The sequence below is a fragment of the Excalfactoria chinensis genome, chromosome 9, assembly GCF_039878825.1.
Source record: "Excalfactoria chinensis isolate bCotChi1 chromosome 9, bCotChi1.hap2, whole genome shotgun sequence".
NCBI lineage: Eukaryota > Metazoa > Chordata > Aves > Galliformes > Phasianidae > Excalfactoria > Excalfactoria chinensis.
Window position 1 is genome coordinate 5,755,851 of NC_092833.1, and position 21,724 is coordinate 5,777,574.

Below are 21,724 nucleotides of genomic sequence, written 5' to 3' on the forward strand. Positions count from 1 at the left end.
TGCACTTCAGCTAAAGGAGCTGAGGAGGAAGCACATCGAGGCTACAGCTGGGCGGCAGCTGGCGTGGCTGGGCGCATTGCGAGCTGCGGTGAGCGCCTGAACTTTGCCCCATTTCCCAAATCCCTGCGGCTCCCACTGCGAGCAGGCGGGCAGTGAGGCTGCTCTCTGAGTGCCTGTCAGCAGCACGCTGCCAGCAGCAGCACCTTCCAGAAGGAGCTCGTGGCCTGCCTCCCCACCAGCCGCCCCATCTCTTGTGCCATGTGGAGCAGAGCGGGAACAATCCCAGCGCCCCATGAAGCCCACAGCACCACGGCTCATGGCACGGCACGCTGCTCTGCCTCACCTAAAATGGCCATCCAGCCCATACAGGAGAGGCAAGCTGACACAAACCCTGCAGCCCCCCAGGTCACCTGCTCACAAGACTCAAATCCCCTCCTCCTGCTTCCCAGAATGCTCCGAAACATTTTTCCATCCTTTACGTGACCTCGCCCTTAAGGACACTTTAGCAAACAGCGTTCAATGCCTTCTGACTCACAGCCAGTGGTTTCACTGGCAGCCAAACATGTGCACTCCAAAACACTCTGCAATCTAAATTGCAAATACAGTACGAGTATATCGAGTTCCCTTTACAGTTTATGGTTTCATATGCGAATGGAAAAAAACTCAAACAGAATCACAGCTATACCCTACCTTACAGAAAGGACTTCAGCTATACAAGGACCATGAATGCTCTGCACAAAAAGATACTGCAACTGTCCATCCATGCTTCAGTAACGCAAACAGCTCTCAGCAATAAACACGGGGGAAGATCTGTAGATGGCAGCGGGTAAGAAAGCTAGTATTAATTCACGTTAAGAAAGAATAAAGGAAAAGAAAACACAGGGGAAAAGAACACATCACCTTTTTATCCCCTCAAGTGTAAATGGAATAAAAAAATTCTACTGCTGAATGATGGGTTTGGCATCAAAATTCATCATTATCTGCTCTTTTCCTCTTGCCTCTCTGAAATTCTAAGTTAATTTCAGAGCTCTCTGAACTTCTTCCCCAAGGCAAAAGTAGGAAGCAAACTTCCACCGGAGAACTCCCTGCCTCTCCTCCATGGCAGAGCACAGCTGGGGAAGGGATGGGTGTGCTTCCTTTGAAGTCTGGTTCCTAGCACCTCTGTTTGTTAAACTCAGCCCTCCCTCCTGCACGCTCAGTGATCACGCTGTGCGTTTGGATGCCTTTTGCCTGACTATGTCAGTGGGCTGGTGCTCTCTCAGGTGCCCCCAAAAGATGAACCTCCCAGGCTATCCAGTTTCAGCACTGCTGAAATCATTGAAAGTTGAAATCTGAGTGATCAGGGTCAGAAAATGGAACAATTAGAAGCTCTTCCTTCCTCTTCAGATTCTGAGGTGCAGGAAGTTCTTAGGCAGAGACCAGGTCTGTCTGCTCCACCACACTGAGAAGCTGGGGCTCACAGGGAGAGAAAAAAAGGCAGACTGTCTGTCATTTGCTTCTTAACTGAATATCACTTGACATCAAAAAAGACCCCATTCTTACAGATTAATGAAAGATAGGCTTTTTAAAAAGCTCTCTGTTATTCTTAAATTCCAATCAGCAAGCAGAGGCAGCAAGACAGATTACAAGGTAATGACAGAAATGACATGTGTGATTCAAAGTTAAACACAGAGGAAAGGAAGCTGGTACACACATCGTATTCCTGGGTATAACCTTGATGATAGAGCCTTGGAAAAAAATCCCTCTGCCAGCACTTCTGGGCATGTTTTGGCAGGAACAGCTACTGGGAAGGAGAGGGAGAAGGCCTGGCAGTGGCACTCAAGGTCTGTGAGAACAGTGAGGCTCTGGGCCTTAGGAAGACATGGAACCTCAGCAGCACATTACAGGTTCAGACAAGGCCCAGCACAACGCAGGACAAGATGCAACCACCAGCAACAGCAGTTACTGTTGTGTTGTGCTGTGATAGCACATGGCAACCTCGGACACAAGTGAAGGCCTCACTTTGCAGACTGCAGAGCAACTAGAATAAAACGACAGCCCCTGTCCGAGCAGATCTACTGGGAGAGAGAAAAGAGACAAGCAGATACATTGAAGTACAGGGAACTAACAGCGTGATATTTGTCAACGTGTCATGAGCTGCGTGTGCAACTTGCCAAGGGATGCAGCTGGGCTATTTCTCATCATCTAATGAACAAACAGCTGCAGCAGTGCAACTACTCACACTCCTTCCCACATTTGATCAGAGAACTTCATCCAAAGAGCGAGGACTCCTATCTGTTACTGTGCTGAGCCAAGAAGTACAGGGCACACAACTTGATGAGTGCCAGCGGTTGTGTCTGTAAGTGACACACATCTTGCACAGAGTAAGGCCTTAGAAACACCTCTTTGCTATCATAGAATCACCAATTACATGATGTGCAAGGAACCCAAAAGGGAGCAGTGCTCCAGAGGTGTGGGCTCCTCCAGCCAACGGAGATCAGCAGCACTTGGGGAGAAAGGTAGGAATTAAGTGGAAAACAATGAAGTTTGGAACAGAGTAGGGAATGCGACCTCTTGTTTGCCAGCTGGAAGAAGCAGAGGTTTAATTAAGGTTCCACAAGCATACAAGGCATTTATTTTTGATGCAGTGGAAAAAAACAAGAGTTATCAACAAGCTGCAAAAGAAGAACAAACCCAGTTGGCCCAATAGTCTAGGATACTTGTATTTTCAGCTACATACAGGATTAGATGAAGGAAAAATAATCAAGCAGGGGATGAAAACAGCAGATAGTTTTTACTTCAAATGACAAAACCCTGGATGAAAGCTGAATGGGCAAAGCAGGAATAAAAAGCCAGCTCTTAAATTTTAAAGTCTACAATATTTAGATGCACAGTTGGAGAAAGAGGTCCAAATCAAAGACAGCGTGTTCACATCAGCAGCCCAGTTCAACACAGGAATATAATATCATATGCTGCAGTCAAAACCGTAAAGGGTTTGTATGGGGGGTAGGGAGGCCTGGCTGAGCCACACAGAACTTGAGCTGGTGAGTGAAACTTACATAGCTGCCTATACCTGCAGCCCACAAGTAAACAGTCACCGAGCCTACCCTGGTTAACACCATACCCAGTTGTAAAATAAATAAATAAAATTCAGCAAAGGCTGAAAGGAGTATTTCCCTTTATTCCATGGCTTTCAGAACAGCCACTATTATGCGTGGTATTAAAACGCTTACATAAAAATGCTAACTTCTTGAATTCACACTTTTTGTTCCTCTGTGCAAGTCTGTACACAAGCCAGCCTTTAAAATCACAGCATTTTTTCTTGCTTAATCAAAGCCTTGTGTGGGGACATTGACACACAATAACTTGGTGCTATGCAGCCAAATCAGAGCACCCCACGTTCCACAAACAGAAGTATGAAACAGATTTTACAAATCTATGACATACACATCAGAAATATTTCACACGTGATTTTCATTTCCAATCTTTGATGACCCTTTTTCTCCAGAAAACAATGAACTTGAGCACATTGGCTTTAACAGCACAGCGCACACAACCCTCCTTCTGATGCGCACAATGTTCCAGTATAGGAAATATGAACCAGAAAAATTAAGAGCTCAGGAACATCTGCAATCAACTTTTAAGCACTGATAAAGTACCCATGGAACATTTGTGGACACAGAGCTGTACCACAGCACTGCAAACCTTATCTGCTTCCATCTGCCCTGTCCGTAGGGCTGAGGATGCTCCCCTCCACTCATGCCAATGGAAGTTCTGCTAACAGACTCTCAAAAGATGACATTTCTCCACAGTGTGCATACACATACACAAAGCCATCCCTTCCTGCTGCCCTCGGGGTAACTGTACAAACAATAACCTGACATTAAAACATCATAGTGGCACTCAGAAGGCAAAACGAAACCTACTTTCCTAAGGCACAGCAATTCCAACTATAAATGGACCCTGAAGGTAACCATGGATGTGGGGAAGACGCACAGAGCCAGGCCTGCAGCACATGGCAACACTACCCACAGGCTGGTCAGCAAGCAGGTGCCACAGGAACCCAGCCTGCACTGCACATCTGCAACGTGTGACATGCTGGCCATTCTGGTCCTGCTTTTCTGACTGCTTCTTTCCATACCATCGCTAATAATAAACTGCCAGATGGCAAATGAAGAGCGTGCTGTGTGACCTTCAGCTGCAGCAGCAGAACGAACCAGGGGGAATCCTGTCACTGACAGGCAAGCACACCGACCACAAGGTGCCAAAATGCTTGCACTGCTGGAGCCCCTTAAGATGGGAAAAAACCCCAGTCATCTATCCGGACTAGTGGATTTCTATGAGTCTGTGAGGAGGAGGAACAAAATCTAAACAGAGTGAAATAAGCTTATTTAAAAACAAAACAAAACACACACACAAAATGAAGTTCTTTCTACAAAACCTTAAGAAATCTGTGTCTGTGCTCTTTTCTGTGCTTTTTGGAAACACCCAGGACATACCTTTACACAAAGAAAAGGGGAAAGAACTGGAGTTCCCTCGCTCAGAAAACATCCATTGTTTGGATGAGCTGTTAAATTAACTTCAGCTGTAGAGAAAATGACTCATTAAAGAAAACAATCAGAAATTTCACTGCAGAGGGGGAGAAGGTAAGGAGGAACTTTAACCTTCCTCCTCTCCGGCCAAATTAATGACACAGTAGTTTGGAGTAACACTTCTTAATAAAGAAGGCTTAAAGCAGAAAGCTACAGAAAAATGAAGTGAAGGAAGAAACAAGAAGTCAAGCCACAGATGATTCTAGTAGCTCATCACGCATGTTAATCCTCCAACTGCACCCAAACTCCATCTGGAAGCATTCTGTGGAGCAGCAGGGCTATCTGTAAGAGCTTACTTCCTAATGCAGATCAGAGTGCTAGAAGCTCATCAAATAGTTAAAGCAAGCTTTGCTCTCACCATCACAAGTCTGCTCGACAACACACTTTTGGCTTTTACATCACATCACAGGGGAGAACAAGTACAAGATGTTTAATGAATGGACAACAATTTTCTTTCACGTGCTCATCTGAGCTGCTGCCTCATCAGCAGAGTATGTTTTAGAGAGACTTATGCTTCCTTGTGTCAGCCCGTGATTTACTGAATCCTCCTATCGTCTCTGAATGAGAACTAGGACTGGGTGCAGACCCACTCTGCTTCTGACTGCAGCAGGGCTGAGTGACACATTCACCTGAAATTGCTTTCCACATACACATGTCCTTATCTAAACTAGGAACTCAGCTTGTCAGTGAGGCTGTTAGTCTGAGGGAAAAGATTTGTTTGAACACATATCAAGCACAGACGGCTGTACCACTATGGATACTACAGCAGCAGCTTTGCCAGTGAAAGATGCCTCGTCTCAGAAACAGCTTGCTATTTTTCACCAGAACCAAAACAGACCATAATGGAAAAGTGTCCTCAACAGCACCCATGCAGCTATACTATATTCCTATTTGATAGCAGCACCTTCACGAAGAGTGAAGAAGCAAACCCATTTTGATAAAACCACTAAGAATCAAATCCAGCACCACCGCCCAGCATGCAAAGGCTTCTGGGGCTGACAGATCTGACCCACAGGTTGCAAAGCCACAGAAGCCATTCAAATCCTACAACACAAACACTACAACTAAGTGTTCTGCTATCCCACTTATTCACAACACTCAGCATTCAGCAGACTTTTGCCTCTACCTGTTTCTTCAGCCTAAACACAAATGCTGTGACCCAAATCCATACAACACAATTAACATCACAGGAGCTATTTGCTAAAGGAATAACAGCTGATGAGCTACTCTAACAAACACAGAAGTAAACAAGCTCAAATCGAGACAGATCAGATGTCTTCACTGATCTGCAGGAGAAGGGTTTTCAGAAAAGATGAAATACGCAGCGTAGGAGATAAATCAGACGCTGAATTACTGATCATTTTGTAGCACTTTAGAAGTAACTCGTTAGCAGAGCTAATTAAAATTAATGGGGACTTGTTATTAATTCAAACAGAACAATGTAGTAACAGCTCACAGAGGGGAAAAAAAAAAGTTTAAAGGGATAGACTCTGAAAGGAGGAATGTTGCCCTGGTCCCATCAGCTTCAAGTATGTTACTGACTGAGTACTCCTCCCGCTGCCCCAGCAAGATGAGAAATATTTCATAGCAGTGATGCAGAAGGATCATCATACAAACTTTCCTCCAAAACATGTCTGCAAAAATGTTAGTGACATCTCATGCCATTTATTTTCTCTTTCCCTCTTGACAATCCTTGGCAAATCCGTGCTTTCTACTACAGCAACCATACAATGAAACCAGTGTAAGTAACTTCATTCATACCTATGTTTAAAATTTTATAGCGACCCATCAAGCTAAGAGATTATGAGTCATCCAAGTCATTAAAGCCCAATTACGCTGACTGAAATGCGAGCTTTCCAGCACTATTCCAATTCCTCCTCCTGCTCACTCACTCCTTGCACCCCTTCCTACACAACTTTGCCTTCTTGAACCTTGTGAAACCCCTCCCAAAGACGACCCACTAACAGGCCAGCCAAGTAACATGGCCTGCCCAGTTCTTACCCTTCCCTGCATTTAAGCATCACTTCCCCGGCCTCGTGCTTTGTCCTCTTCTTGCACCCTCCCAGTCTCTTCCTGCGTTATGTTTTGTCTGCTTTCCTCTCTAGATCACACAAGGTCCTGGAACTAGGTTTTTTCTGTGGCTATGCTCTATTTCTGCATGATCGTATCAGTTCAAGCACATTTAATTATCATGTATATACTGACACTTGGCTTCATGGTGGATTAATTCAAATTAAAGTGATTAAAATAATCACATTTAGATTAGCAAATGAGGAAACTTATCTTTTTATGTTCTTAATGGTCATTCTCAAAGAGTGATAACCACTAAATCACGCTGATTTGCAATATAACCTTTTAATTTAGCATTTGATGTAATTCCCAGTTAGATAATAACATTAGTGTATATTTATGCAGATTCTTGACCAATAAAATTAATGGCCAGTACAAGTCATCATTTACTAGTTGGTTCAATCTGCTATTTATGACTTGTCAAGCTGAGTCCCAGTGAAAAGTTCAAATACATGAATACATTAAAAAGTTGCTTACCTAAATAAACTTTGCATTTAACAGTAATTTATTGTATTAAAGACTCTTCTATATCTACTAAGTGAAACTGAGTGGGCCTGGTTACTGTGGACTTCCATATCTCACATTTAGTAAAGGTGTTTTTTGGCTGTTTTATTTATTTATTAATCAAACAACCAAAGTCATGAAATCCATTTTTCTACCTTTTCACTTTCAGCTTTGAATAAACCACTCACGTAATTACACAAGTCATATATTGAAATAAACCCAAAGTTCTCTGGGTATCTACTGCAGTGGCTCCTGTTCCCAAAAAACACAAAAATAAGCGTTCAGTGCTTGAATCCCCAATGCTGGATACCTCACCAAATCACACTCTACAGCGAGGGCACTTGAGAACAGCACTGACCGAACAGGTCTGTCTTAGTTTAACTAACACCAGCGTATTAAAGCACAATTAGTTCTGAATACGGGTTTACTTTTCAGAACGCGTTCCAAGGGTTATTCCAGCCTGAACCACCCTACTTTCTCAGCCCCTGCTTGCCTTTCTCTCCAGGGGCACCCTGCCACCAACTCAGAGTCAAAACAGAATTTCAGAGAAATGTAAATACTTATTCTCTTCCCGGGAAAGCACTTCATAGAGAGGCAGGAAAAAGGGAACACGGGTACAGAGAATCACATCAGTGTAATCAGAGTGTTTTGTTAGGCTGCAGTCCCTGTGCTCTGAAGGGCATTTCCTAATTGAAGATATGCCCCTGGTTTCCCAGAGACTTACGACTGAGGAAACACCACTGGTGGCCAGCAGCTGCGTGCAGGGTGGCACTGAGCCATGCCAGTCCCCGTACAACACGGCTGTGCGCGCCAGGCGCTGAAGACACAATAACATTCCTCTCTCGCTTCAAGCCTGCAGGCTAAGAGCACCAAATAACTATTCATTCTTCCATCTTGAGACACATTCCTAACCTAGTTCAAAGGCATGAAAAAACATGCCCTAACTACATGCCTGCACACCTCCAGGAGGGCTCTTCCCTTCTACCGCAGCTTGTGAGGAAAAGCTGCATACCCGAAAGAATGAAATGTATTGGAGAGCTTTGTTTCATTGTTTAAGAACCCTGATATTGCTTAAAGCATTCAAAACCAGCATGGATATAAATTAATTGGCTCCATATAAGAGTGAATACTCGTCAGCTGCACTCTCAAAGCACAGCGGCAGGCACAGCACACCCATGTGCCACCCTCTGCTATTTACCTTCACCTGCCTCTGCCTCCCTTCCAGACAGAGGTACGTCACTCTGGCTACCCACCCACATCAGCTGTCCTAGGAACTCAAGGACATTCAGCATCACGTCCACCAGATGATTATAAAGTCAACAAAACACAACGTTATTTCCAAAATACTGACACTAGAACAAATATTAACTTTCAATAAGAAAAATATTTACAGCTTTCAACCTACAGCTTCCTAAACAAACTAAATTCCTCATTTTATTTTGCTGTTTCTCAAAAAATCTGAATGCTGCTATATGCAAAATGGGGAAATAGAAACAGCTGCTAACCAATAAGCCAGCCTAACTACAGCCACCACTTACTTGTACGGGATGAGTGAAGGACAGGACGGCTGCATGCACCCTGGCCTCAGCCATTCTCCTCCCAGCACACCTGCTGAGCTCCCTGATGTGCCACACTGCTCATTTCTCTTCATACAGCCATCATAAACATCCTCATTCCCACAACAAGCAATCTATTACCTCATTGAAATCTAAGTCATTCCAAATCTTCTGAGCAAGCCTAGTTGTCACAGAATCATTAATATCCTGAGTTGGAAGGGATCCACAAGGATCCTCAAGTCCAGCCCCTGGCTCCACACAGGACCACCCAAATCCTATCCCTGAGAGCACTGTCCAAATGCTTCTTGAACTCTGGCAGCTCCGAGCGGAGCCCACCGCCCTGTGCTGCACAACATCTCCCTGATCCCACCCGGCCCTCCCCAGCACAGCTCCATGCTGTTCCCTTGGGCTCTGTCCCTCCACTCCCTGTGAGGAGCTGCAGCTGCCATCAGGGCTCCCCTCAGCTCCTCTGCTCTGGGATGAGCAAACCAAGGGACCTCAGCTGCTCCTCACACCTCTTGCCCTCCAGATCCTTTCTCATCTTCCTAATTCTTCCAACAACTGTGCAGCTGAGCTACCTCTGTTAGTCTCTTCCATGAAACGCAAGCAGTCTATGGAAGGAAACATCCTCAAGGATATAACCCAAAGTAAAGAGCTGCTTATTCTTGTTCTCAATGGGTAAAAAATTCCTTTCCTACCTTGCTCTTTAAATGCAGGCCAGGCTATGCTGAAGATGAATTACCACCAAGTGTTTTAATCTAGATTTCCTGGTGGACACCACCAGATGTCACTTAGATCTCTTCATCACCTCTGGAGTATGGGAAGATTGAGTCAGAACTGAAGCAGGAGAGCCCTGGCTCCAACCATAGTGTCTCCAGCTCCACATCTCTGCCCCGCTCCCCTGCAGTCACCTCCGGACTGGCAAGCAAGACTCAAACCAAGATACTGCAGGAAGAGGAGCAACAAACTCTTCCACCTCGATCTACAGTCCTGGAGGCTCTTTCTTTCTCTTAGCCAAGATACACGTTTGAACACAGTGTTCAACAACGGATGTTACTGGTGATGTCTACATGTGCATTATTTCATGGCAGGAATAAAGGGTTGTTTTTCCGTTGTCTGTTGCTTTTGTTATTGCTGGTTTGTTTTTTGTTTGTTCTGCTTTAAGTGTAAATTCAGCCAAATGCTGGCAGAAGGAACTCACAGTCGCTGGTTTTTCTTTTGCCCCTTCAGAGAACTGCTCCACCGAAGGAAAGCTCCCCTGCAGAGTTTGGTTGTGCATTTTATTGAGCTGCACAGCCAGCTTAAGGAGTTCCCGCCTCACAGTTACGGTTTAGCAAACACTTGTGCACAACACGGAAAGCCACAGCACTGAAAGAGGATAAGAATGAAGGCTGATGGATATTTCCTGTTTTTCCTCAGATTCTGATTTTCAAAGAAAGCTTGTCCAACGCTCAGGTGCCCTCGTGACTTAGAAATACCCAACTGACACAGACTTGGGAAATAAAAAATACAAAGAAATAGCAAATTAAACTGTAGTTGCAGATGTTCCCACACTGAATTTATAGCATGTATATTCAGACAGTTCAAACGTACAGGCACACGTCAGTGGTTCTGCTAGCTGCAAGGAGTGCAACACCCCCATAACCTACTTCCTTTCTCCTGAAGCGTACCTTCCTTGAAAACTCAATCGGTCATTTTTTCCACATCCCTGGTTTCCAAATAAATGGGATCTTACAACAGCTGACAAGTGGTACGCGGGCAAACCTTTGTGCTACGCCACAGGCCGGGCGCATCTCATCGTATGGTTCAGGTGGCTGACAGCAGATCCCTTAACCAGACTCCTAAATCAATACGAACAGTTGAACACACACCAACTTTTGCTGCCCCACGTACCTGATCAAACACTGCTCTGAAGAAAATACAGTTTGCAATTACCCAAGGTTAAATCTCTCATAACAGCCTTCAGAGAACATGACCTAGATGTGTCAAACATGATCAGAGAGATATGTATCAAGACATCTTTTAGTTAGTTAAAGAGTGCCAGACTTATTTAAATCTCCTTTATCTGTTCACACCTTGCCTTTTGTTCTATTTCCCAACATTTCTGTAAGCAGAAAATAAAACTGTTAAACTTGAGATATTTTTTTTAAGACACTGCCACCTCTCCTTCACTACCTTTACCTCACACATTCAAAATAATGACCATCACGATCACCACTGATCTGGAAGGCAGAAGAAGGTTAAAATAGAGTAAGGCTGCTCACTTTTATAACCGGGTACTGTAACACACTACATATAGAAGACCCAAAGCCAGCTTTTAGCATTCTGACAAATTGGGAGCTTAGATGCATTTGTTAATATTAACAGTTTTGCATCGCAGCTCTTACCACAAAGTGAAAACCCCAAGACCTGCTGGAACAAGCCACAACATTTTTGCCATTTAAGATTCTCTTCCACAAGACATTATTTACGTTAAAGAATTTGAAGGGAATCTATACTTCCTAATCCAGAAGAAAAATTGTGGAACTCCAGTGAACCTGTTTCAATGGAATTTATTGTACTGTCCAATCAGTGCAGCGCAAAGAAGGAAATAGTGCAGTTACAGAAACTCTGTGTGAATGCAGCTCTCCTTTCACCACACATTTCACAACAATACTTTTTGGGATATCAAAGTTCACTCATTCTTATTTGTTTTGTTCTTAATTTAGGAGTTGTATTTCTCCACTTCTGAGTGTCATCTAAGGAAACACATGTGACTACAGTTGCTGGTTAAAAATCAGTGTCCTCCTCGCCCTACAATGTTCTGTTCCATTTTCAAGATTAAACCACATTCAGAAACCAGTTAAAACACCGACATTGAACCCTTCACTGCAAGAAAGACACTGAGGCCCTGGAGCATGCCCTGAGGAGGCCAAGGGAGCTGTGACGGGTGTGGAGCACAAGTCTTATGCAGAGCAGCTGAGGGAACTGGGATGTTCAGTCCAGAAGCTCAGGGGAGATGCCTCACTGCTCTCCCACAACACCCTGAAAGAAGGTCGTGGTGAGGCAGGGGTTGGCCTCTGCCCCCAGGTAACAGTGATGAGAGGGAATGGCCTCAAGTTGCACTGGGGGAGATTCAGGGTGGATATCAGGAATAACTTCTCAGAAAGAGTGGTGAGGCACTGGCACAGCTGCCCAGGGAGGTGGGGGGTCACAACACATGGAGGTGTTCAAGAAGCACAGAGATGTGGCACTGAGGGATGCGGCTCACTGGGCACGGTGGGGCTGGGCTGATGGTTGGATCTTAGTGGTCTTTTCCAACCCTAATGACACTATGATTCTACGATAAACATGAAAGCTATGGGGCAAACAAGTCCAGATAGTACTTCATCGTCTACTGCATTGGTTAATAAATCTTACTGTTGTAATTTTTAAGCCAGGAAAACAAAGAAAAAAAAAAGAGGAGTCTTGAGAAACTTGTCTTTAAAACTTAAGGATGGGGAAATAAACAAGTATTAAATTTTAATGTAGGAACGGATCTAGTATCTAAATTACAAAAACAAACAAACAAACAATTATAAGCTTGTGGTTTTGTTAAACAGGGCAACTGCAAATACGCAAATATGTGGAGACAAGCTCAATTTTAGCAGATAATTAGGTATGGGGAAAACTGGTGCACTCATACAGTAAGTAATGCAGAGTTTTGACTACAGTAATGCCTACAGCGCATGGAAAACTTTCATAACGCACTGGTATTTGTGTTGGTGCAGATCCAAATCTAGGGGAACTTCTGCTCGTACAGCTCTGGAAAGAACCTCACCCCACAAGCTTATTTTAATGGTACACATCTTGTGGTCATTGTTGTGTTTCAGTTGTTCCACCTCAAGTTTTTAACTTGCAGAAGCAAATCTGATTACAGAAAATTGATAAATAAATAAATAAAATACAATAGAAAGCAACGCCCCAAGAAGCCAACCCACTTATATCGGACACTAATACAAGAGTAATCTGCTGTTTACCCTGGTGTATATCTTCATGAGACACAAAACATATTTCAGTTTCTCACTTCAGTAGGGCTGTGCTTTAGCTAGAGCCAGACACAAGGTACGACCCCTTTCAGGTGCTGTTGCACTGCTGTCCTACAGCACCAAAGCCCCACCACACATTAGGCAAAGAGGCATCCCTACAGCTGCCAGGGAGCCAAGTTACCACTTGTTCAGGCTGCACATATTCTATGCAGTGTTATTAGTGCTCACTTTCACAAGTTCTCATGCTCATCAACAAAATGGAAATGAGGCGGGGGAATAATGCCTTTGCTTTGAAGCTCCAGAGATCAAAGCCACATACCTGCCTCATTCTGCCATCCTGCTTCAGCCTTTCCTGTTACTCATATGCCAACATCTACCGCCTTCCTTTTTGGAATATTTTTTGATGGCACACTCTGAACACAAGCTACCTGCAGTTCCTCTTCATCCCCCTGACACTCCTAGGAGGTATCTCTTCTCATACCAATCCCAAAGCTGAGAACGTGCTTCCTACATCTAATCACTTGAGCATGCGAAATCCTAAGCAGGAATAAAATGCCTTACAGCAACACCACTCCCCAAACTTCACCTCAGCGTCATGCCACAGGCTGACGTTTTCCAGCAGGATTTGGCTACAGCAGCACAAAAGTCCACCTGCCACAGGATCCAAGCACTAAAAGAGCCACAGGCTGGCCTCGGCGCAAGCAGCAGTCTCCAGTTCTCCCAAGCAGAATAAAGTACGTGGGCAGGGGAGCTCCCAGCAGTTTTACTGCTGCACTTTTGAAAGAATGAGAGAAGAAGAGAGCTACAAAGGCTAAGACAGGGCCAGATGTTAGGAAACAGCCCACAGTGCGTGACAATGGAAGCAATGGGATTTGAGAGTGCAGAGAAGAGCTGAGGGTGGGAAAGATTCTTCTTTAATTTGAAAACCTACATGATTGTTTCAGCCAGTATCTTTAATGTTCAGAGAAATAAGCACACTTCAAAGGAGTTAAAAGAAACCTTAAGAGCGCAATGACCCAGCAACCTGGAAGTGGCAGGGACAGGGGGAAGGACAGGGCAGCAGGACAAGGAGAGGAGCCGCTGGCTTGCAGCAGAGCAGCAGTAATCATTTTACCCACTGGGAGTTGAATGGCAAACATGTGAGGTCCTTGCCTTGTAGTCTGGAACAAGAAAACATTCCAGAATGGATAAAACAAAAGTTATCCAGATAGTTTTGGCCTTCACTGGGGGGAAAGGGGAAAGAAGCCTGCTCTATGGAGAGGGAGAAAGAAAAATGAATAGGCACAGTCCTTCCGCCACTTCTGAGATTAAAGGGATAAATAAAAACCCACAGCTATGCAAGAGATGGAGAGCAAAGACAGGGCACTTCAAGCAGCTTTCCCTGTCCCTTACTGATACCTGCAGCTCCATCTCTCCCTCACCAGGCATGGTGTTGTCTCTCCACTGTACCTGCAGTACTTCAAGTGGTTTTTCTTTACTCTTCTGCAATGCTTAGGCAGCAGCAGCAGCAGGACCAACAACAGCTGCCTACTTGCCCTTACAGGAAGCATCTGCACATCCACACCACAGGAGCAGTGCAGGGTGACACAGGGTGAGATGGAGCCTGCACAGCCGCCCCATGGAAGGGGTGCACAAAGCTTCAGACCTGGAGTGCACTCCCTGCTCGCGCCAGCACAGCACAGTTTACCTTAAGGTTCACAACTGTTCCAGGCATGTGTGAGCACTCTGCCTGCAGGCTGATAAACCACTCACCTCCAGGCAGTGTTTCTCAAGCATGGTGTCAGGTACAGGGGCACAGGCTGACTCCCCAGCCAAACCCTAATTCCACCTCCAAAGCAGCAAAAGTCTGAGGACTTGACAGCAAACACATTTAAGCATGGTCTGACATGGACAATTCTTTTTTTCCCTCTAATGAACTCAAGAACTTGATAAACCAGTCAGGCTGAACTTTGTGAGGAAAGTTGATGGCAGCTTGACTCCAGCTGATGGCAAGGAATCCAGCATGGGAAATGGGAGCCTGATGGGTTAACATCTGAGCAGGCAGCTGAGCTGTGTGATGGGGAGGGAACAGGGCAGCATGGCTGCAGACTACCCACATAATTACAGATTGACTCTTCCCGGTCTCCCAGGAGAAGCTCTGCTTGCTTAGCCCAATCCTCATTTGGGGAAAGAAGAGCCAACTTCAAACAGCAGTTCCTCCATTAGACAACACCTTTCACCACACCCCTCTACTAGCACCTGTGAGGTGCTTTCAGTGTGTTCTTGGGACAGGTGGGCACATTCTGTCCCACTGATCAGCACAGCTCTGGCAGTGACCTCCCCACTGCCAGGACGGAGAGCTTTGCCACAGCCTTTGTGTTAAGGTGACACGTGGGATCAATTAAAGCAAGGTGTCCACAGCAAAGCAAGCACATCTGTGAACAGCTGTGGCACCGCCGCCCCTCAGACCTGCAGTCTCTGACTCCTGCACACATCCAGCACTCCCTCAGACCTCAGCAGTGGATTCCTCTGACACTTGCTTCCTCACTCTGCACACAGAAGAACAGCCATATTCCTGTCAATGGAAGCAACAAAACAGCATGCTGTATCCCCTGGCAAACCTCCCCAGGAGCTCAGGGCAATGCTGACCACAACACCCCAGAGCCCTGGCAGCTTCCCCAAAGAATACGGCGCAGCACGGTGCGTCTGCTCACTGAGCACTGTAACAGCCACATGGACACAAACAAAACACTTCCTTCCTGCCACCATCCAAGCCAGAGCAGCAACACCTCTGCTAATCTGAGACCTCTCTTTGAACTCTGAACTGCCTCTGGTCTTCACAAGTCCTGTAGGATCAACACCTAGCAGCGTATTGCTCTAACAGGCAGCAAACACAGACAGCCTGGTCTGCCTTTGTTCAGGTTCCATAAACATTGTCACCGTGCAAAATGGAAGCTGTGGTCCTGAGCATCCCACCCTTGCACCAAGTGAACACACAGACAAGAAATATGTTTATCATACCTCATTATACTTACAATAAAACAAACACGAGCAGTACGAGACTCATCCTCTCCCATCACCACGTACACACCTGTGCCAACACACACTGACACCGCTGGGGCTGCTGCTGCTGCTCAAACACACCGAGAGCTGCTAACAACATGTCATGGCAGAGCTAACCAGGGAGCTGGCTGCCAGGCACTTGCACTGAGTGACTCCCACACCTGCACCGTTCTGCACCAGCTCCTGGACCAGATACCTTTGCTCTGAGCTGCATCAAGCTTCTAGAGAGCACAATTGTGGCACTGATGGTGGCAACACTTCTACTCACCAGCCACCTGCTACCAGCATGCAACAGCCCAGCAACAGGCTTCCCCAAGTGAAGGCTGGAAAGCTTTAGGGAAAAACAAAACACACCAGTTTGGCCTATGACAAAAGTGCACTTTTGGGGCCTGCTTCTCATGCTGTCTGCAACACTGCCGCAAGTATGGGGCAGCTATGCTCCACATCAGCTGAAGCACACATGGTGGACACAATGCTTTGGAGACGTCCCCAAACTCAGAGCACTTTCCAAATCGAGCTGAGGTTCCAGCTCAGCACAGCCCTGCCAGGTGATGCTGCCAGTAGAGCTCCCTACACGTGGGAAAACACGAGTAGTACGGCTCACCGCCCTCCCGAGCCGCAGGAGCAAACTCTGGCCAAAGGAGGATTAAAGCTGGAGCTTCCTATTTCCAGCCCCATTCTCTCAGCCAATTCACGTTTTCATTTTTTACAGACCACACCGTGACTACACACCACAACACCGCATCCTCGCAGTCCAGACCCGATATCAGCAGTCGTATCTCAGGAGCACCCTCCGGGACGGGGCTACGGCAGCCGGGCCGTACCCGAGCACGGCACCGCGGGCACGGCACCCCCCGGCACGCCCCGCAAGGGCACCACGGCGCTCACCTTCCCGGCCGGCTCCTAGGGCTCCTCCCGCTTCTGGAAGCTGATGCTGGCGTAGGCGCTCAGGTCGTCGCTGGAGTGGCTGCTCCCGCGCGGGGAGCGGGGCTGCGGCGGTTTTCCCCCCGGGCCGGAGGCGCCCTCCGCGGGGAGGTGCAGGTGGTGGCGGCGGTGGCCGCAATCCTTCACCAAGTCCAGGTCGATGTAGTTGAGTCCGTTCTCCAGCGCTGCCCCCGGCCCTCGGCTCGCGGAGGGCGGCTCCCCGGCGGCGGGCCGCAGCCACACGTTCTCGAAGGAAGCCGAGCTGTGCCGCTTCACCTCCTCGGCGCCCCCCGCGCCGCCGCAGGGGAACGGCGCCCCGGGGCCGCCGCCGCCGCCGCCCGTCGCCCCGCGGGCGGCGCTGGGGGTGGAGGAGAAGGTCTCGGAGCTGTGCCGCCGGCGGCCGCCCTGCGGGTCGGCGCGGATCACCTTGGCGCTCTGGTTACGGCCGGGGCTGAGGCTGACGCGGGTGAAGGCGCTGCCCGCGCCGGGGCCCCCGAGCAGGGAGGAGGAGCGCGGCGGCGCCGCCGCCAGCTCGGCCGGGGGCCGCGGAAGCTCGGGGGAAGCGGCGGCGGCCGGCGGCGGCTTCTCGGCGGCCGAGCGACCCGCCCGCACGTCGGCGTAGTCGAGCAACGGAGCGGGCGAGGAAGGCGAGGGGCTGTCGGCGCAGTCCGAGCAGGAGCCCCCCAGCTGCATGCTCACGTAGTCCCGCCCGGGGGGGGCCGCGCCACGACCCGGCCGTGCCGCGGGGGCCGCCCGCGCGGCGGCGAAGGCGCTGGGGCAGTGGGCGCGGGGCGGCCCCAGCTCCATGTTCATGTACTCCTCGGCGGCCTCTCTGCCCGGCGGCCGCGGCAGCCCCGGGGCGGCCGACGGGAAAGGCGGCTTGTCCCCGGGGCAGAACTCGATGTTCACGTACTCGCCGGGGCTCTTGGGCTCCGGGGGCAGCAGTAACGGGGGCTGCTCGCGGGCCCGCGGCAGGGTACTGGCCTTCAGGCCGCCCAGCGACAGCCGCGTGGGTCGCGCCAGGCGGCCCTTGGTCTGCACGGCCGTGTCCACCTTGCGCGGGGGCTGCGAGTGCGGCGCGGGACCCTCGGGGCCGCCGGGGCCGCCCAGGCTGTCGCTGCTGGTGGAGGAGGACGAGTCCTCGGCGGCGTAGAGGAGGCGGCCGGAACCGAGCGCCACGCGGGGCTGGGGACTGCCCTCCTCGCCCGCCGGCACGCCGCCCCGCCGGTGCACGTGCTTGAAGGAGCGCGGCAGCGAGAAGTAGGAGTAGATGGGCTTGTGGAGGGACGCGGCCGCCGCCTCCTCGACGCCCGGCTGCCCCGCCGCCCCGAAGTAGCAGTCGGGCGGCGTGCTGGTGGTGGAGCCGCTGGCCGGGGACATGTTGATGTAGTCGCCGCCGCCGCAGGGCAGCTTCCCTTCGTTGCTCTCTACCGAGAGCTTCGGGTGGTGGCCGGCACCGTTCGTCCAAATCTTGCCGTAGCCCGCGGAGCCGTTGTCCGGGGAGTAGCTGCCGCTAGGGGACATCATCATATATCCGTTGGAGTCCACCGTGGCCGCAGGGTGGCGGCCCCCTCTGCCAGGGTTGATGATCTGCTGCGGGGCCGACACGCTCTTGGGGCTCATGGGCATGTAGTCACCGCCCTTAGGGGCAGCCCCGCCGCTGGGCAAGGGGGCTACGCCAGGGGACATGGGCATGTAGCCGTCATCTGTGTGCGGAGCGGAGTTGGTCCGATGATGACTGCCATCCAGGTGGTGCATCTCCAGACACTCCTCAGGGTAGGAGTGAGTGGGCACAAAGGCCGAGTGCCGGTAGGAGGGCAGCCGGCTGCCGCCGCAGGGGTAAGAAGGCAACATCTCCGTATACTCCTCAATGGAGGCCACCGAAGACTGGGAGGGTGTCTTCTGGTGGGAGATGGTAGGCGAAGTGCCCGCAGAGTGAGTCCGTTTCCTGAATGCCTTGTCCAAGTCAGCAACGTCCTCACTACCAGCTCGGGGACAGCACGACGTGCTGGGGTAGCGGGGCTGCTGCTGCGGGTGGCAGGTGCGTGGGATGAAGTGGCCATTGGGAGCTGCCAGGCTGCAGCAGGACGAAGCGGCCTTCCCCCCCATGCAGATGTAGTTGAGCTCTTCATCGCCTCGAGCTGGTGGGGTGTGTCCTAGCGAATCCGGGGTCACGCTGCGAAAAGAGCTGCGGAAGTCGCATGGGCTCGAACCATATTCATCAGAAGAAATAAATCCACCATCACTAGGGGAGCCAGAAACCGAAGCGCTGGACCTTCGAGGAAACAGGCAGTCGGACGTGGAGCCGTGGCCACTGGTGCTGCTGGACGACAAGCTGACTGGGCTGGTGGCCGATGGGGAGCAGCGCGAGGAAGGCATCGGGATGGAACGGCTGTGGTTGAGTGGAGGATGGAGCCTGGAGTTGCCACGGTGTCTGTGCGAGTGGGTCCGGTTGGCACTGGGGCTAACTGGGCTGCCGTCCACCGAGGCAGGCCTTGACATGGTGCCTTCCCCGTCACTGGATGCACGGACACGGAAAGAGCTGGGTTTGCCACCCATACCTCCGCCTCCACCACCAGCTGGGGAGGTGGCTGTAACGCTCTCAGTCCTGGACCGGCGACTGAGTCCCACTTGGCTGGGCGGAGGGTTGTTGATGTGGTGCCTGCTACGAAGGGGCACGGAGATGGGGTTGGAACAGTTGGAGGAGGACTGGCTCTTGCTGCGGGGTCGGAATTCCTCGCTCATGGCTCGCATGGCCTCCAGGATGGTTTCATGCATGTTCTGCGCCACGACCGAGTCATCCACCTGCATCCAGAACTCCCCAGGCCCGGTCACCGCCGAGCGTCCCACCTCGATGAAGAAGAAGTTCTCAGAGTGTCCACAACGGCGGATATTGAGCAGCTGCAGCACCACAGCAGCCGCATCCGAATTCAGCTTCACAAAGCTGATGGTCTTGTTAGTCAGGCACAGGCGGTAGATGCCAATCAGGTTCTTTGTCTGGCCTAGCCCCTTAGGCTTTAGAATTACTTGCCAAACTTCCTTAAAAGCCGGGCCAGGGGCTACCTCGCCATAGCTGTCCTCACCTACTTCCCCCAGCCCCACACTGCTGCCCCCCCCAAAGGTGACGTCGCTGTGGTGATGGTGGTGGTGGTGGAGGTGGTGGTGGCCCTTGGCCCTGTTGTGCAACTGCAGCAGCGCTTGGTACCAGCTCTCCTGTTCCAGTTCACTGTCAGCTGCGATGGCAAAGTGCTCGTCCTTGGTGTAGAGGGCCACCAGGTGCTTGTTCTTGGAGTCAGCCCGCTTGTTGATGTTGAAGCAGCTTTCCAACGGGATGGAGCGCTTGGGGGCCCCCGACTTGTGTCTCCATTTCTTCTCATTCTCATAATACTCCAACCGGGCGGGTCCAGACTCGCTGGCTGCCCTTAGCACGAAAAAGCGTTTATGCATGCTCTTGGGTTTGCGCAAGTAACCCACCTTTCTGACATCCGAGAAGAAGCCCTCGCTGTTATCTGTGGGGCTGGCCATGGCGAGAGGTAGTGCTGCTGCTACCACCGCCAGCAGTCCACGAGACCCCAAAACAACTGAGCCAGCTGCAAAAGTCAGCAACCACCCAAAACAAAATGCATGCAACAATTTAAAATTTAAAAATATATATATAAAAGAAAAAAAAGAAAAAAAAAAAAGGAAAATAGCTCAGGATCCCCTTCTGAAAACGGGACGGGGGAGGGACAGGAGGACGGGGCGAGCAGCTGTTCGGCAGCAGAGGCAGCCTCCGGCACCAGACCGGAGTTCGTGTCGCTGTTTGTGCCCCAATCGCCCCTACGTGGGTGAGCGCGTCTTTAATAAGTTACAGTCCGGTCCCGCTCAGTCCAGGCGAAAGCCGCGTCCCGGGGGCAGCCGCCGGGAGGGAGAATCGCATCCTCGGTCCGCGGGGTTCGGGTCCCCACGAGGCGCGGGGTCCGGCAGCCCTTCCTCTCTCAACTTTACCTCCGCGAGCTGCGATTCTTGTTGCAGATTAAATATCCTCTCGGGGGCGGAGATTGTTTTGCAAAGTCCGGGGTTTGCACCCAAAAAAAAAAAAAAAAAAAAAAAAAAAAAGCACGTTTCTTCCACCCCTCCCCCAATAATCATAAAATAATAATACAAAAAAAGAAAAAAGAAACCAGCAGAAAAGCCCCCACAGCACAACACAGCCGTCCCCCAGGCTCAGCGCCGCGGCTGCTGCTGCTGCTCCCGCTCGGGCGCGCGGAGGAGGCTGGCGACCCCATTCAGTCCCATCTCGTTAGGCAGAGAAAGTGCCATTTCCACACGGAACGCGACCCGGCGGCGGCAGGAGGGGAGGCAGCCCGAGCGCGGCACCAACATCCCCTCTTCCTCCTCCTCCTCATTCCAGGCGGCAGCGCCTCAGCGGCCGGCGGCAGGGCTCCCTCCCGCGCCCCAGGCTGGCGGGGGACGCGGGCACGGCCGCGGCGACTCGATCCCCGCCGGCTTCTCCGCGGACTTTCCCGGCGCCCCGCACCGAAACGGGCGTCGGGGGCCGCGCTTCGCTCTCCGGCCCCTCCGTCCGCCGCCGCGGCTCAGGCTCGCTGCGAGCAGAACGACACGTGACGGCGCCAGTGCGTGGACCATCCCCGGAGCCGCCGCCGCCGCCGCCGCCGCCAGGCTCCCGGCCAGCCCAGCGCCGCGGCCCCGCGGCCCGCCCCGCCGCTCCCCGCCCTCAGTCAGCGCGGCCGCGGGGGCCGCCACCGCCGGGCCCGGCCCCGAGCCGCACCGCCCGCCGGGGGCCGCGCCCGCATTGGTGCGGCCGCCCGTCAGTCATGGCGAAGGCGGGGAGGCGGGGCCGGGCCGAGGAGCGTAGTAAGGAGGCGTAGACGCCATTCGGCGGCGTGTTATTTATAACCGCCGGCGGCGGCCTCTGCAGTGTGGCGGCCCTGCGGAGCGCAGCGGGAAGGCGGCGGGCGGGGGGCCGCCCTCCCTCGCCCCGTGGCCGGGAAGGTCCGAGCGCCCAGCCGGCCCGAACCCCGCAGCGCCTCGGGAGCGTTTCCGGCTC

At 50.8% G+C, this 21,724-nt stretch overlaps 1 protein-coding gene across 1 annotated transcript in view; it reads right to left on the reverse strand.

Moving 5' to 3' along the window:
- The window catches only part of IRS1 (insulin receptor substrate 1), a 43,936-nt gene extending 23,199 nt beyond the window's left edge, over nucleotides 1–20,737 (reverse strand). The window contains exon 1 of the mRNA XM_072344842.1: nucleotides 16,639–20,737. Coding sequence (XP_072200943.1) covers nucleotides 16,654–20,199 — 3,546 coding nt within the window. The 5' untranslated portion in view covers nucleotides 20,200–20,737 and the 3' untranslated portion in view covers nucleotides 16,639–16,653. The remainder of the gene's footprint in view (nucleotides 1–16,638) is intronic.
- Between the last annotated feature and the right edge of the window lie 987 nt (nucleotides 20,738–21,724).